The sequence below is a fragment of the Emydura macquarii genome, unplaced genomic scaffold (genome assembly GCF_026122565.2).
Source record: "Emydura macquarii macquarii isolate MOO-44397 ecotype Brisbane River unplaced genomic scaffold, CSIRO-AGI_Emac_v2 contig_1781, whole genome shotgun sequence".
In the NCBI taxonomy this organism is placed as follows: Eukaryota; Metazoa; Chordata; order Testudines; family Chelidae; genus Emydura; species Emydura macquarii.
The window spans coordinates 245,619-259,875 of NW_027131918.1; the positions used below are offsets into that span (position 1 = coordinate 245,619).

At 59.3% G+C, this 14,257-nt stretch overlaps 1 protein-coding gene and 1 non-coding gene across 4 annotated transcripts; both read right to left on the minus strand.

Annotated features, from left to right (window-relative positions):
• Positions 1-455: 455 nt before the first annotated feature.
• LOC137158653 (aurora kinase C-like) lies at positions 456-11,099 on the minus strand. 3 transcript variants are annotated; one of them, XM_067556462.1, is made up of 9 exons: positions 10,774-11,099; positions 6,699-6,750; positions 5,376-5,526; positions 3,747-3,810; positions 3,161-3,352; positions 2,593-2,731; positions 1,639-1,787; positions 1,380-1,554; positions 456-882 (listed from the first exon to the last, which is right to left on the minus strand). In XM_067556462.1, the coding sequence occupies exons 1-9, from the start codon at positions 11,082-11,084 to the stop codon at positions 706-708; spliced, it is 1,410 nt and encodes a 469-aa protein (XP_067412563.1). In that variant the 5' UTR covers positions 11,085-11,099; the 3' UTR covers positions 456-705. The 3 variants fall into 3 exon arrangements, with proteins under 3 accessions (XP_067412563.1, XP_067412562.1, XP_067412564.1); XM_067556461.1 differs by having other exon boundaries at positions 5,367-5,526; XM_067556463.1 differs by lacking the exon at positions 10,774-11,099 and adding an exon at positions 8,074-8,114 and having other exon boundaries at positions 5,367-5,526.
• Positions 11,100-13,530: 2,431 nt separating this feature from the next.
• Positions 13,531-13,662, minus strand: LOC137158658 (U8 small nucleolar RNA). The gene has a single exon (XR_010921466.1). It is a non-coding gene; the product is annotated as a U8 small nucleolar RNA (small nucleolar RNA).
• Between the last annotated feature and the right edge of the window lie 595 nt (positions 13,663-14,257).

Sequence of the window (14,257 nt, forward strand, 5' to 3'; positions counted from 1 at the left end):
GTGAAGGGGGGCAGCAGGCAGGAAGGTGAAGGGGGGCACCCAGGGGCAGATAAAGGCTCTCAGCCCTCGTGGCCCCAGCCCCCAGGCAGGTTGAGGGTGGGAGGGGGCCCCTGTGGCCCTATGGCTGGGTCAGGGCCATAGGTTGGGACCCCCACTGCCCCCTCTCCCCTCCCCCCATCCTCTGCAGCAGGCAGATGGGGCAATAGAACCTCCCCCCACCTGCCCCTTAAGCCCATGGCAGGGGAGACAGTGCAGGTGACGAGCCCCCCCACCCTAGGCCTGGGGGCTGGGTTCAATTCGTGGGCCCAGTCAGCCAAGGGCCCCGCTGTTCCCCAGCAACGCCAGGGGAGCAAGAAAGCATGACCCACATCTATGGGGCCCAGCCCCCCACCGGGGATCCTGGCTCTACAGGCCCAGGTGGTTCCCCCCCCCCAAACAGGCAACAGGAGCCCATGGCAAACAAACTAACTTTTATTAAAGGCAGGCAGAGGGGCAGGGAGTGCCAGCACCCCCGTGCCTATAGTTAAGACTGGTCCCCCCACGCCCAGGAAAGGAGAGGCAGGCACAGACCCGCCCTCCTCCCCCCCAGGCACGAGGGGGGCTGGCTGGCTAAAGTGCCAGCTGGGAAACCGTGCGGTATTTACAAGCCCAAGCGGGCACAACAGCCTTGTGCCTGCTTCTGAGGGGCAAAAAACCACCATGGGGCTAGTGGCTCGGGGCTGGGGTGAAGACGGGGGGCAGCACTCGACGGGAGTTGGCTTTCACCCAGGGGTGCTCCAGCACGGCCGGCAGCGGCAGCCGCTCAGCAGGATTATGGCGTAGCAGCCTGGCAATGAGGTCCCGGGCGCCTTCTGACATGAACGGCGGGAACTGCAGATCCACCTGCCGGGGGGGGGGGGGAAGGGGGAGTCAGAGCCTGGCAAAGGGGGACGGGGGGGGGGGGGGGCACAGAGCCAGGACACCTGGGTTCTCTTCCCTGCTGTGGGATCTAGGGGAGGATGAGTCTTCCCACTTGAAGCAGGGGCAACGCCCTCAGCCTGTAGGGTGAGAACGCAGATCAGCCCAGACTTGGACCCTTCACAGGGGACGCCCAGGAGCTGGTCACCCACTGGCAGCCGGAGCCCAAAGCAGGACCCCCCCAGTGTTCCTGGAGTTCTTCTACCACATCCCTCTGGGGCAGGGCGGCTGTTTACAGGGATCCCTCCCCTGGCACAGAGATGCAGCCCCCTCTGGGGTGGGGCAGTTGCTTATACAGGGGCCCCTCACCTAGTATGCAGATGCTGCCATCTTTGGGGTGGGGCAGCTATTTATACAGGGATCCCTGTCCTGGTGCCAAGATGCAACCACCTCTGGGACAGGGCGGCCCTGCCCCGACTCACCTTGGTGATGCGGCGGTACGTCTCTGTATGGGTGGCGCTCTCAAAGGGCGGGTGTCCCACCAGCAGCTCGTAACACAGCACCCCGATGCACCACAGATCCACCTTCTCATCATGCGTCTTGCCCTCGATCATCTCGGGGGGCAGGTAATCCAGCGTGCCGCACATGGTCTTCCGCCTGTGGTGGGGTGAGGTGGGGGGGTGAGTGCCGGGACCCTCTCCGCCATCTTCCCCCCCGCCCCAAGCTCCAGCCAGCTCTCACCTGAGCGAGGGGGCGTGCACAGACCAGCCAAAGTCTGCAATTTTCAACTCGCCCTTGAGGCCCATGAGCAGGTTCTCTGGCTTGATGTCACGGTGGATCACTTTTTTGCTGTGGCAGTAAATCAGTGCATCCGCCAACTCCTCCATGAACTGTGGGAGCAGAGCGTGGGCTGTCAGCACAGGCCCCCAGCCCACAGGAATCCCCCCTCTGATTCCCCACCACTCCCTGAAATCCAGCCGTTGGAGGAGAGGAAAATTCCCACCTGCCCCCTACAGCCCCGTCGTATTGCCTCGAAAAACACCGGTGAACCGGTTAAAAAAGAAATGTTTTGGGTTTTTTTTCCTGCCCTAACATTTACACCCCCCGGCCCAATGTTACTCTGCTTTCTGCAGCACAGCACCCCATAGTGCCATCCTGGGGCATCGGGGCTAGCCCTGACAGCTGGGGAGAGCGCCCCCTGCTGAGCCCCCCCCCCGGGTCTCTGCAGCCCAGTGGCCCTAGGGGTAACAGGGCCCCGGGACTGAGCATTTTGACCCCCTGCTGGCAGGTGGAAAAATAGAGAAGGATCCTTAGCTCTCGCCTAAGGTTTTTCATCAGTAAATCGGTATTGTTATCTCCCCACCAACCAGTCCGTAGATGGGGAAACTGAGGCAACGGAGAGAGGAAAAGCACAAGGGCACCCAGCAGGCCAGGGACAGAGCCAGGGATACAGCCCAGGAGTCCTGGCTCCCGGCCCCCCTGCTTTAACTCCTAGCTCCCACAGCCTTCCCAGAGCCAGGAAGAGAACCCAGGAGTCCGGACCCGCAGCCAGTGCTCCACGGACCAGAGCTTGCTGCCCTCCCTGCCAAGGTGGGGACGCTGCGTGCGAGGCCTGTATCTAGCAGGGGGAGAGGAGGGTGTCTGTGGCCCACGTGCTCCCAGCTGGGAACGGGTGTCCCCCTCCACCGGACTCACTGTGGCGGTTTTCTGCTCGTCGAAATGTCCGCACTTCTGCAGCTCCTTGTAGAGCTCGCCACGAGGCGCGTACTCCAGGATCAGGTAGACCCGCTTCTTGTCGTGGAAGTAGTTGTAGAAGCGCAGGATGTTGGGGTGCCTGCGGGCCAAAGGCGGGGGGAGTCAGAGTGGGGTGGAGCATGTGGACAGCACCCCTCCCAGTGCCACCCCAGGACACGGGCCAGCGGCAACCAGTGCTCCCCACCTTGTTAGAAGCTGGGGACCCTCAGATCTTGCCACGTCCCAGCCACACCGAGGGGCAGGGCAGTGGGAAGGTCTCCCCCCAATGGGGGGGGCCTGCACCTTGCCCTGGCATGGGGCAGAGACCGCAGCCTCCCTGCCCCAGATCTCTCTGCCCGAGGCACGGCTTGGGACATTGGTCACTGAGGGTGTCTCGGCTTGGGATCATGTCCCCTCTGCTTCCCAATCTCCTTTACAGGCTGGGCTATGGGCCTCGCCCGCTGCCCCCGTCAATCCCTCCCCAGGGGTATTCAGAGAGAGCCCCCCACCCGCGCCCATCCCCACTCACTGGAGGTGGGACTGGATCTCGATCTCCCGCCGCAGCTGGTGCTCCACGCCTTCCTTTTCGATCTGTGACTTGAATAGCACCTTGAGCGCCACGATGTAATGGGTCTCACGCTCCCGGGCCAGGTACACGTTGCCAAACTTGCCCTTGCCCAGTGGCCGCCCGATCTCGAAGTCGTTGATGGTGAAAACTCTCCTGGGGGCAGGGAGAGAGCAGGGCAGGTTAGAGTCGGGGAGGGGGAATGCAGTCATGGGGGGCAGAACAAGGGATGCCAAAGGAACCCTGGGGCAGTAGGAGTTTGCTGCCCCAGATACTGCCCCCCTCCCCCACCCCGGACCTGGCCGCCCCAGATCCCCTCTCCCTGAAGCAGAGCCCCCTCCCCCCCAGCTCCAAATGCCCCAGAGGGCCCCCCCACCCAAATTCCTGCCTAGATCTCCAGGGAACCACCTGGAGCAGGGTGAGGCAGCATCAGCCCCTCCCCATCCAATTAATTCACTGCCAGGGAACCCTCTCCAAACACCCCCCTCCCCAGAGCCAGAGCTCTGTGCCCCCATCCCAGCCAACCCCCACTCCCCACAGAGGAACTCACTGGGGAGTGGGCTGCACCACCGGGGCACTGGAGTTAGGATTGGCGGGCACCCTGCCTGGAACAGCTGCAGAGAGGGAGGGAGAGAGTCACCATTCAGTGTACCCTGCTGCTCCCCGCCCCCCCCCCCACATGGGTCCCAGCTGGCCAGCCAGACATGACAGGTGCCCCCGGCTGAGCCAGACACCGCGAGCGATGCCCCATCCACCAGCTCCCTCGTTCACCTGGAGCCGGTTCCCCAGCAGATCTGAGTCCCGGCTGCAGCTGCCCGCCACGCCTGCCAAGTTAGACATCTGGGAACAAGGGATGCAGGCCAGCCCTAGAGAACGGGGGCCTGAGTCCCGGAGAGCAGGGACTCCGCTAAAGGGTCACCCAACACAAGCATCTGGCGATGCTGGGGCATGTGCATGGTTTAAAGAGGTTACGCTGAAGAACGGGGCAGAGACGAGCCGCGGAAGGGAGCTGAAGCGAACGCCAGATCTGGGGAGCGGGAGGGGACGGAGGCGCGGCGGATGAGGAAATCCCAGGTCTAACCCATGCTGGAAACGTCCGCCCTGCAAAGCAGGCCCCCGTGTTTATCCGGGAGGGTGAGGAACCATCGGAACAATCCGCCCAGGACAGGGGGGCTCGTCCGGCATTGGGGCGAGCGGATGCAGCCAAGAGGCCCATCCAGAAGATGCTTTAGTGAAAGCCAAGTTACGAGCCTCACTCCAAGGTGGCCGGGTGAGATCCTCTGGCCCGGTGAGCCAGGAGGCTGGCCTGGCTGATCCCACGGGGCTGAGCTGTCTCCATGGATGACCTCGTCCAGCATCAAGTCCAGTCTTAACGCTACGGGCAGAGCTCCCTGCGTTTCTCCCCCGTTTTGCCAACACCACGCCAGCCTTGTGGCTGTTTTCTGTGGCCCCGCTGATTTGGCCATGGCCTTTGGGAAGCCTGGGCCCCAGCCCCAGATGCCCAATCTGGTGAGGGTCTGTCCACTGCCGGTCGCTTCTCCGTGCTGCCCTGCGTGTGTGCATGTGCGTCACAGCTCAGGTTCAACCAGCGCCCACCGCGATCTCGGGCATGCTGCTTTCCAGGAACCAGTGCACCATTCTTAGCTCCTGGACCCATAGATCCCAAGGGAAGCCCCGGGATCATCTGCTCTGCCCTCCTGTCTAACGCAGGCCATGGGACGGCCCCGAATGAACGCCCGGCAGAGCTACGGCTGATCTGTTCCAAACGCAGACCTGGGGCAATTTCTCAGTCCAATGGAGAATCCGCACCAGCCGGGGGCACATTGTGCCAATGGTTAATTCCCCGCCCGTTCAAAAGTCGCCCCTCATCTCCCCCCACCACTCTGAATTGGCCCGGCTTCAACTCCAGCCCCCGGCTCTACAGAGCTCAGCCTCGTGGCTGCTCTTACCAGTTGCACTGGGCTGCGGCATTCCCACAAGGTGTTCGAGTCAGCCTCTGAGCAGAGCTGACCCCCCCGTGGAAAAGCCCAAAAGCCCCCCAGCTCCCACGTCACGGCAAGGCTTGGTTGTGGGGAAGCACAGATTCCCCCCTGGGCACAAGGCAGTTGTTGTGAGCGAGTGGGAAACGCTCATCCCGCCCTCATAGGCGGGCACCCGGCCCCCAACCTACCCCTCTGACCTGGCATCTGGACGCTGCAGGGCTTCAGGATCGGCTTATTGGTGCAAGCCATGGTTCTCTGCGCCAGCAGCGACTCGGAGGGGGTGCCGGTGGACACACAGGGATCCTTCTGGGGGACTCGCTGGGGGCCTGGCCCATTCAGCAACCCATACTGTGGCGTGGGGAGGGAGAGAGAGAGAGAGAGAGAGAGAGAGAGAGATAGAAGCCGAGGGTTATAGGCAGGCGGCGGCGGACAGACAGGGTCTCTCTGGGACATGAGAGCTACCCCCGAACGCCAGCCGCAATGGGTGGCGTGGAGCACAAGGGGGGTTTCAGCAGCCAGCAGCTCCCAGGCCCGAGATCACGGGCGGCTGGCCCTCACCGCCTCAGATCCCAAAGCCAGAGGGACCGGGTGTGATTCCCTTGCCTGGCCTCCTGTCAAGCACAGGCCGGAGAACAGCCCCAAAATACCACCTAGCACAGATCTATTCAAAGCCAGCCAATCTCGAGGGGAAAACATCAGCGTCGGAGAATCCACCAGGCCCCTTGGCCAGCTGCCCCAATGGTCTATTCCTCTCACTGCTAAAAATTTAGGCCGCGTTTCCAGTCTGTTTGGCTAGCTCCAACTTCTGGCTGCTGAATCACGTTAGATCTTTGCCTGCTAGACTGAACAGTGTCAAATATTCGTGCCCTGTGTAGACATCTACAGGCTGGAACCTTCTTTGAGTTAAGCTAAATAGCTCGAGCGCCTGGCATCTCACTCCAAGTTCAGTTTTCTAAGCCTTGAATCATTCTTGCGGCTCTTTGCTGACCCCTCTCCAATTTATCCACATCCTGCTTGAATTGGGAGCACCAGAACTGGACACACTGTCAAAGCACAGCCAAATCCAGAAGGGAAGTGGGGTGGAATCACCTCTCAGATCCTACTCCAGATCCCCCCCGTTTACACACCCCAGGGCCATTTTAGCCACAGCATTGCACTGGGAGCTCTGCGTTCAGCTGATTAACCGCCATGACCTCCCAGATTCCTTCCCTCCCTCCCCCCGAGTCCCTGCTTCCCAGGAGATAGTCCCTGGCCTGCAAGCATGGCCGACGCCCGTGGTAGCTGGACATCTACACTGAGCACCCTCAAACGCACGTTTTTCACTTGTGCCCAATTTCCTAGATCACTCTGAATCAGTGATCCGTCTTCCACCCTCTCTGCAGGGGCTTTCACTTTGGCTCAGCGCTTGATCTTGGTCAAGGAGTCTACGCGACCTCAGCCGGGGGTAGAGGGTCCCGGACAGCACCTGGCGTGACAGAAGCTCTCCCACCCCCATCTGCGAGCCCACCAGCTTGGCTCACCTTGGCCAGGCTGCTGCCAGTGCCGGGGGTCACGTTCTCCTTGTAGGCCATTCTGTGGGGAGAAACAGGCATAGCATCAGCCTGGGAAGACCCAGTTCACCAAGGGACTCTGGATTGCGAGAATCCCTGCTTTACAGAAGCGATCAGAGTCCACAAGAGGAGCTGGCATGTCCCCCCTGAAACCCAGGGCACCCAAGTGCCAGCCTGGGGCTCCAACCACTAGGCCATCCTTCCCCTTCCCGCCCCCCATGCCATGCAGACGACATTTCACAGACAGGGCCAGGGCACATTGCCAAAACTGCCTGATTCCCCCCATGCCCACTGCTGTTCCTAGCCACCCCAGAAGTGGCTGCAATCCTGCTTCCTCTGTGTGCCATTCCCCACTGCAGGGTCCAGGCCTCCCCACAGTTTTCCCTACCAGCAAGCAGTGCCCTCCTCTGGTGGGGAAGGGGGCTTACCCTCCGCCAGCACCGGCATTGGATTGGATTTACCAGGGCAGAGGGGGAGTGTGCAACGCCCCAGATCAAAGCACCCTTCAACTTCTCTGTGTCACACTAAACAGATGGCACTCCTTGAGTCCCAGCACCCCAAGCCTCGAATCCTTCTCATGGTTCATCTCTGACCCATCTCCAACTGATCCCCTTCCTTCTGGAACTGGGGTCACCAGGACTGGAGGCAGAGGTGGTCATACCAGGGCCAAATCCAGATGTAAAAACGACCTTTCACTCCCTATTTACGCATCCCAGGATCCCAGCAGCTCTTTCAGCCTCAGCATCACACTGGAAGCTCTCCTTCAGCTGATTGTCTGCCACCCCCAAATCTTCCCCCCCCCCCCCCCATACCTGCTTCCCAGGTTAGCCTCCTGCATCCCATAAGGCCAGCCTGCATTCTTGGTTCCCAGACGCCTCCATTTATATTCAGCCATATTAAAGCACACTGAAGTTCACCAAGTGATCCGGAGCGCTTTGTATCAGTGACCCGGCCTCTTCACTAGTTACCACACCCCTGATTTTTGGGTCAGCCACAGGCTTTGTTGGGGATGATTTGATGTTTCCTTCCAGGCCATTGGGAAAAGCATGAAATAGCACCAGGCCAAGAACCGATCCCTGCTGGAAGCAGATCTGCTGTTTGAATCAGCTGCTCTGCCATGCCAGCACACCCAAGGGGACCTGACGCACAGGGACAACGGCCCCCGGGGGAGCATTCTTTGTGATGCAGGCTGGAAAGTCAATTTGCTCCCCAAAATAAGCTTATTCAGCTCTCCCCCTCCCCAGCCCAGCCTGCGCCAGAGGTCTCTGTGGAGGACTCAGAGATGCAGACTGGAGGTCATGCAACTCTGAAGGGAACTTTTAACACTAAGGTTTTTCTCTCCCACCTGTTCGGCAGGTGTTTGAGTGACATAGCTCTTCACAGACTGAAGTCCCTGGGAGCTGGGCTTCCCTTCAGGCAGGTTTCCCAATCCCACCGGCTCCAGTCAGCCGGAGAGTCTCCCTGGGAGAACAGGCGATAGACAGATCTGGATTTAAAGCCCACCCCCACGCCAATACCCCTGCCCCCCCGACCAGTTTTAAAAATGAAGCAGGCAAAACTGTCAGCAATTCTAACTGCAGCTGTATCAGGGATTCCGAGTCTCCCAGCCAAGCCTGGCAAATGCTGCTCCGACCGCCCTGGCGTTACAGAGCAGGTTATGTCTAGGATTACATGACTACGAGCTATGTTGCTCTGTGTCAATCAGCACCCGGTGCTCACTCAATACATGGCTTTCTCCTACTCCTTTAACACACGGCTTATTTCCTACCCGTGCTTCTAACCCCGAGCTGGAAACGACGCTCCATCTCCTCCCAGGATTTCCGAGCCTTGATTTCACTCAGCCAGCCCTACCAACCGAGGACACGTTCTGCCCATTTTACAGAGGGAGAACAGAGGTGCCGAGGTCCCAAGTGTGCCCCGATTTTGAATACCTAATTTGAGCCCAGATTTTTTCAGGGCACATTGCGTCAGCACTGCTCCCCGTGACTCCGGCTGCAGCTGGGAGCACGAGGTCAGCTGCAAGCCAGACCCCTGGGGCTCAGCTTGGGCACCCAGAAAGTGAGGAAGATGCATTTAGTGGCCAATCAGGAAGAATTTGTAAGTGACTTAGCCAGCCTTTCCTGGGAACTGTATGCCAAAAGCCAGCTCTCCAGAGCAGCATTAATCAGGAGATCGCCCTCTTTTCTTTGAAGCCCCTGCCTCATTCACCACACCCCTTCCAAGCTCTGTAACAAACGAGGCAAAGGTCACCCCCCACCCCCCCTTCACTGCACCACTCCATTCATCCACAGAGCAGACCCAGCCTGTGCACTGACTAAGCCAGGACTCCCGTGGAAAAAACTAGCAGATAATCACACAATTAAAAACTCGGTTTTCACAGGAACAGCAAAAGGCACGTCCGATGCAGTGACCCAATTCCACGTCTCCGCTCCCTGGGGCGCTAGAGCCACTCAGAGAAAAATCCTAAGAATTCAACATGGGGAAAATGCCATTTTTCCCCCCAGCTCCCTGCAGTCTCAGAAACGGCTCAACCATTTTGGCTAAAATTTTCCCAACAAAATCAGATGGGGGCAGAGACCCTCGCTAATTTCAACACAAATGCTTAGTTTGCTAAAGTAGGCTTGACAGAAGTTGATTTTGATGGGGGGAGGGGCAGGGGGAAGCATTTCCCAACCCCCCCCCCCCAATGTTTATACCTTTAAATCCCAGCTGTGCAATATAAACAGCCATACTAGGTCAGACCAACAATCCTGTCTGCCGACAGTGGCCAATGCCAGTTACTTCAGAGGGAATGAACAGAATAGGTAATCAAGTGACCCATCCCGGCGCCCATTCCCAGCTTCTAGCGAACAGGCTAGGGACAGATAGTTTTGTATCCCTGCCATCCTGGCTAGTAGCCATTGACAGACCTATCCTCCATGAGCTCATCTATGAGGATTTTAAGCATTTTCTGCCCAATTTTTCATTTTAAAACGTTCACAGTTGTGGGAAATTGGGGGTATCAGCCAATTATTTAATGACTAGACAGATTAAAAAAGTTAAGGCATTGTGATTGTGAAATCATGTCTACATCAGGTGTCAAAATACACAAAGTAAATATCCTTCATTCAAATTAATATGTTCTCAAGCAGCATTTTTCTTACTTTGCCTGTCTGTCACTTTCAATTAATGCTATTTTCCTGTGTGTGGTGAAATCAACATTCACCATCAAAATCTCAGCTTTCCAAACTTAGTTATAAGCAAATGGAAACTAGAGCAGAGCAGAGCAGCCCCATGTGCACATCCCTCTGGCAAGGAGTTCCACAGGTGAACAGCTTCCCAGCATTGTTCCCAACCATCCGGTCGCTTGACCCTGGTGCCGGAAAACTTTTAATGGGGAAGTGATGGGAACTTTTCTAACATGCGGTGCCGCTAACCAGCATTCAGGTTCGAGTCACTGCTCCGCATCTCAGCTGCAGCACCAGGGCTGACAGGCCCCGTGGCAGCTTTCCTCACACAGCGGCCGAGGTTTCCCTTTCGCAGTTTGGCTAACAAGCCAAGCCCAGGCAGGTGAGTTTGCGCCCCTTAAAAGCTCTGCGGGTCCCTCTGCCCAGAGGACGGGCGGGGGGAGGGGGACCTGAACTCGGCCACGTTGAGCTGGGCCGCGGGGACGAGGTTTGGTTTGTTTTAAACCCGTCAGACCGCCCAGAAACACGACGCTGCCAGGGAGCGCCCGCCGGAACCGGGCCGTGCCGCTGAAACAGCCGAACCCACGGGAGCGGCCCGCGGCTTTCCGCTCGGCGCGGCGGGGCAGCGCCGGAGCCCGCACAGAACCCGGCTGACTGCGGGACAATCCCGCCGGGGGGGGGGGGGGGGGGCACAGGCGGCGAGCACCGCTGGGCCCGGTACTCCCGGCAGCAGAACAACCCCCTCGGCCTCCCCCTCACCGCCGCGAGCCCGGGCCCGGCACGGCACGGCCAGCCCCGGCCCCCTCCCACGCCATAGCTCCATAACCGCCGGCCCCGCGCCGCGCCGCGCCGCCGCGCATCCCCCCGGCCCCACTCACCTCACCGCGCAGCCGCCGACCCGTACCCTGCTCTGTTGCCCCTCTCGGTATTTAACCCACGGCTCGCCCGCGCGCGCTGAGGGCGCCGGCCAATCACTGTGAGCGGCGGCGCCCCGCCCCGTGCGGCCTGGCCAATCAGGGACCGCCGCTCGCCGTTCAAAAAACACTTCCGCCAGCCCACTGGGCCGGCCGGTTTCAGCGGCACGCGACGCGGTGGGCGGGGCTAGAATCCGCCGAGACCGCCCCCCCACACACACACACCCTCCTCCGACATTGGTCACCGCGCTCGGTCGGCCCCGCCCTCCTGCCATTGGACGAGCCGTCTGCCTTCCCATTGGCGATCGAGCCCGCCCCTTCATCCATCCTATTGGCCACCGCGCTCCCCCTCCCATATTGAATTTAGCTTTCTCATTGGTTGCCACAGAACTTCCGCTCGCTCGGTATTGGCAGCTCCGAACTGGCCATCCCCTCATTGGCCTTGCCAGGCCTCGTGACCCGTCCCCGGCGAGGTCGGGAGCCGGGCGCCGATTGGCTGCTGCGCTCGCGTCTCTTTGACGTTTCCGGAGAATGGGCGGAGCGCCGTTGACATTTAAAAGAAATTCAAACTGACGAGGCTCCTGTCAATAACTACGGGCCGCGACCAATCAGCGAAGCCGGCGTCGATCGCTCGCCGCCATTTTGTGAGGCGTCCGGCTTCAGGCCGGGAACAGAGAGCGGCGCCCAGCCAGTCACGCGAGAAGTAGCGGAGCCACTCATGGGGGGAGGGTTGTCAGCTAGCGGGGGCAGGGGAGGCGCCCAGCCAATCAGGGGTAATGGGGAGGTAGCTCCCCGCTCCCAGCTAATGACAGGAGGGAGGTGCGGTGTCCAGCCAATCATAGGGGAGACAAGGAAGGAGCCAGCCAATCACAGGGAAGGGCTGTTGCACCGCCCAGCCAATCACAGAGAAGACAGAAGCCAGGAGCCAGCCAATCCCAGGGGAGAGTTGGTGTAGTGCCCAGCCAATCAGAGCAGCCCCATGTGCACAACATTCCCCCTGGCAAGGAGTTCCACAGGTGAACAGCTTTCCCGGCATCGTTACCAACCATCTGGCTGCCTGACCCTGGCGCCCAGCAATGCCTCCTGTTGTGCGGAGTGAACGCCCCCCATGTGCCTGTATTGCTGTCCCACCGCAGTTCTTCCCTAGGCCCAACAGCCCCCCCACCCTGGTCTTCTCCCTCCCTCGACCCAGACCAACCCCCACCCCCGCAGCAGCCACTCTGAGTGCAGCAGATATGGGACGGTCCCTTCCTGGTGGCGCGGAGCCCTGCGGGCGTAGTGGGGAGGGGAGGGGCGGGCCGAGCAGGCCCCACTCTCCCGCCCTGGGCCTCTTTGCCCCCTCCCCAAAGGCAGGCATCACACGGCACCCATGATGTATCCCTGTCCTATCAGACGGTAAAGTTGCACGCCGGGATCTGTAAAACGTTGTACTTCAAGTATTCCACTTTCCCTTTTGTTGCTAACAACAAAAACAGCAGCCCAAGGCCAGAAGTCCCCAAATCCAGCTATCGCCTGAATTGCTGGCCCCTAAATTTGGCCCTGACTGTAACGGTTACCCGCTGCTATAGCAACGGACAGCAGCTACCGTTATTCACCACTGTTGCGAAACAGCATGACTGTAATCTCATCCACTGGCAGGAGGGACAAACGTCCATGCTCGAGGGAGCGGAAGTAGAGCTAAAAAATCTCCCACCAACAACAGTCGGTCCAATACACTATATTTCCTCATCTGTCTCTCTCATACAGCAGGACCAATGCGTCTACACCACCGCTACAAACACACCTGTCTGGTTCTGGGCCTCTATGGCGCTGCAAACGCGCCTGTAATGTCAGTCACCTCTATGGCAAGTGACAGACAGCAACTGTAATGTTACTATTGCACTAGGACACACTGTGACTGTAACGTTATTGCAACAGGGTAGGTTATGACTGTGATGTTATAATGTTGTCCCCCACTATCACACTACGGTAGATTGTGACGGTGACATTATTGCAAGGGAATAGATTGCGACTGTATGGTTACACCGTGATCCCCTGCTCTAACAAGGGGATTGTCTGTGTCTGTAACGTTACACCGTTATCTTCTGCTATTGCAAGGGGATCGATTGTGAGGGTAACGTTACAGTGTTATCCCTCCTCCCCCCTTGTACTACAATAGATTGTGACTGTAGCGTTACAAACCAGGACTTAAATTCAGCTGGCCAGAGTGTAGTTCTGGTCAATATTTCTGAGTCTCAGCCCTGATGGCGCCCCTCTCCCCACAGGCGAAACAGAGCCCTGCAGAAACCTCTAGCCCCTCCCCGCAAAGCAGAAGCCTTGATCTCCCGCCTCTCCCCCACCCAGTTAGTTCAGAGACCCCCCGAGTTTTTATAGATGGGGTGGGGGGGCGGCAGGGGGCTACAGAAAATAGTCTATGAGAATTGAGGCTCTGCTCAGAGCATTGTCCGCCTTACGGCAATCAAATGTGTTCCCTTGCCAGTGTAACGTTACAACTAAACAGAGGGTGCACGCTATTATGAATGCCACCCCATATAACTACAGTACACGACTGACTACAAGCGCACACTACCACCACTGTGCCTGCAGCCGCGACCACAGTATCACCCCTCATCTTCTCCTCTCCTATAACCCCCTTTCTAGTCCCACCCCCGGCTGCTCTAAGGACCCCCGACTGCGGGGGGTCCCCATCACAGCAGCCCTGCCCGGCCCGCACGTCCGAGAGTCAGACAGGAGCGCGCCGCGGGGTTGCACACCGCGGCGGCGGAGACTCTAATCACGTCTCATGCGCTCTCCAATCATCACGCGCTGCCCCGCGCGCGGGCGGGCACAGGTAAGGATGTACCTCACTGACGATACCTAGTTCCCGCCGCCGCCCGGGTCCCACGGCCGCCCACCGCCCCAAAGCTCAGGGTGAGCGGCGACACCCCCGCCCACTCCCGGCCCCGCGCTGAGTGACCCCCCCGCTCACGTTCCTCCTAGCCCCCCCGCCCCGCGGGGCGCCGGCCACAGCCCTCAGGGGGCCGCAGGAGGCGCCTTACCCCCCCGCCTTGCCTCCCAGAATGCGCCGCGGCAGCTATTTGCATACGGCCGCCAGCGAGCACGGGACCAGCCGTATGTCTCAAGACAGTGGGGCGGGGAGATATTTTCTTAGCTGCGCTTTCACGGCTGTGGCCGTAGTTACCAGGACAGACAGGCAAGCCCATTTCGTGTGTGTGTGTGTGAAGTGGATATGCGTGTGTGCATGGTGGTTGTGTGTGTGAGAAACAGGTGAGTGTGTGTGTGTGAGAGAGAGAAAAACAGGTGTGTATGTGTGAAGTGGGTATATGTGTGTCAGAAGCAGAGGTGTGTGTGTGACAACCACGTGTGTGTGTGCATCACAAGCAGATGTGTATGTCTTTGCACGCAGCAGCTGTTTGTGTATATGAGAGAAGCAGATATGTGTGTGTGT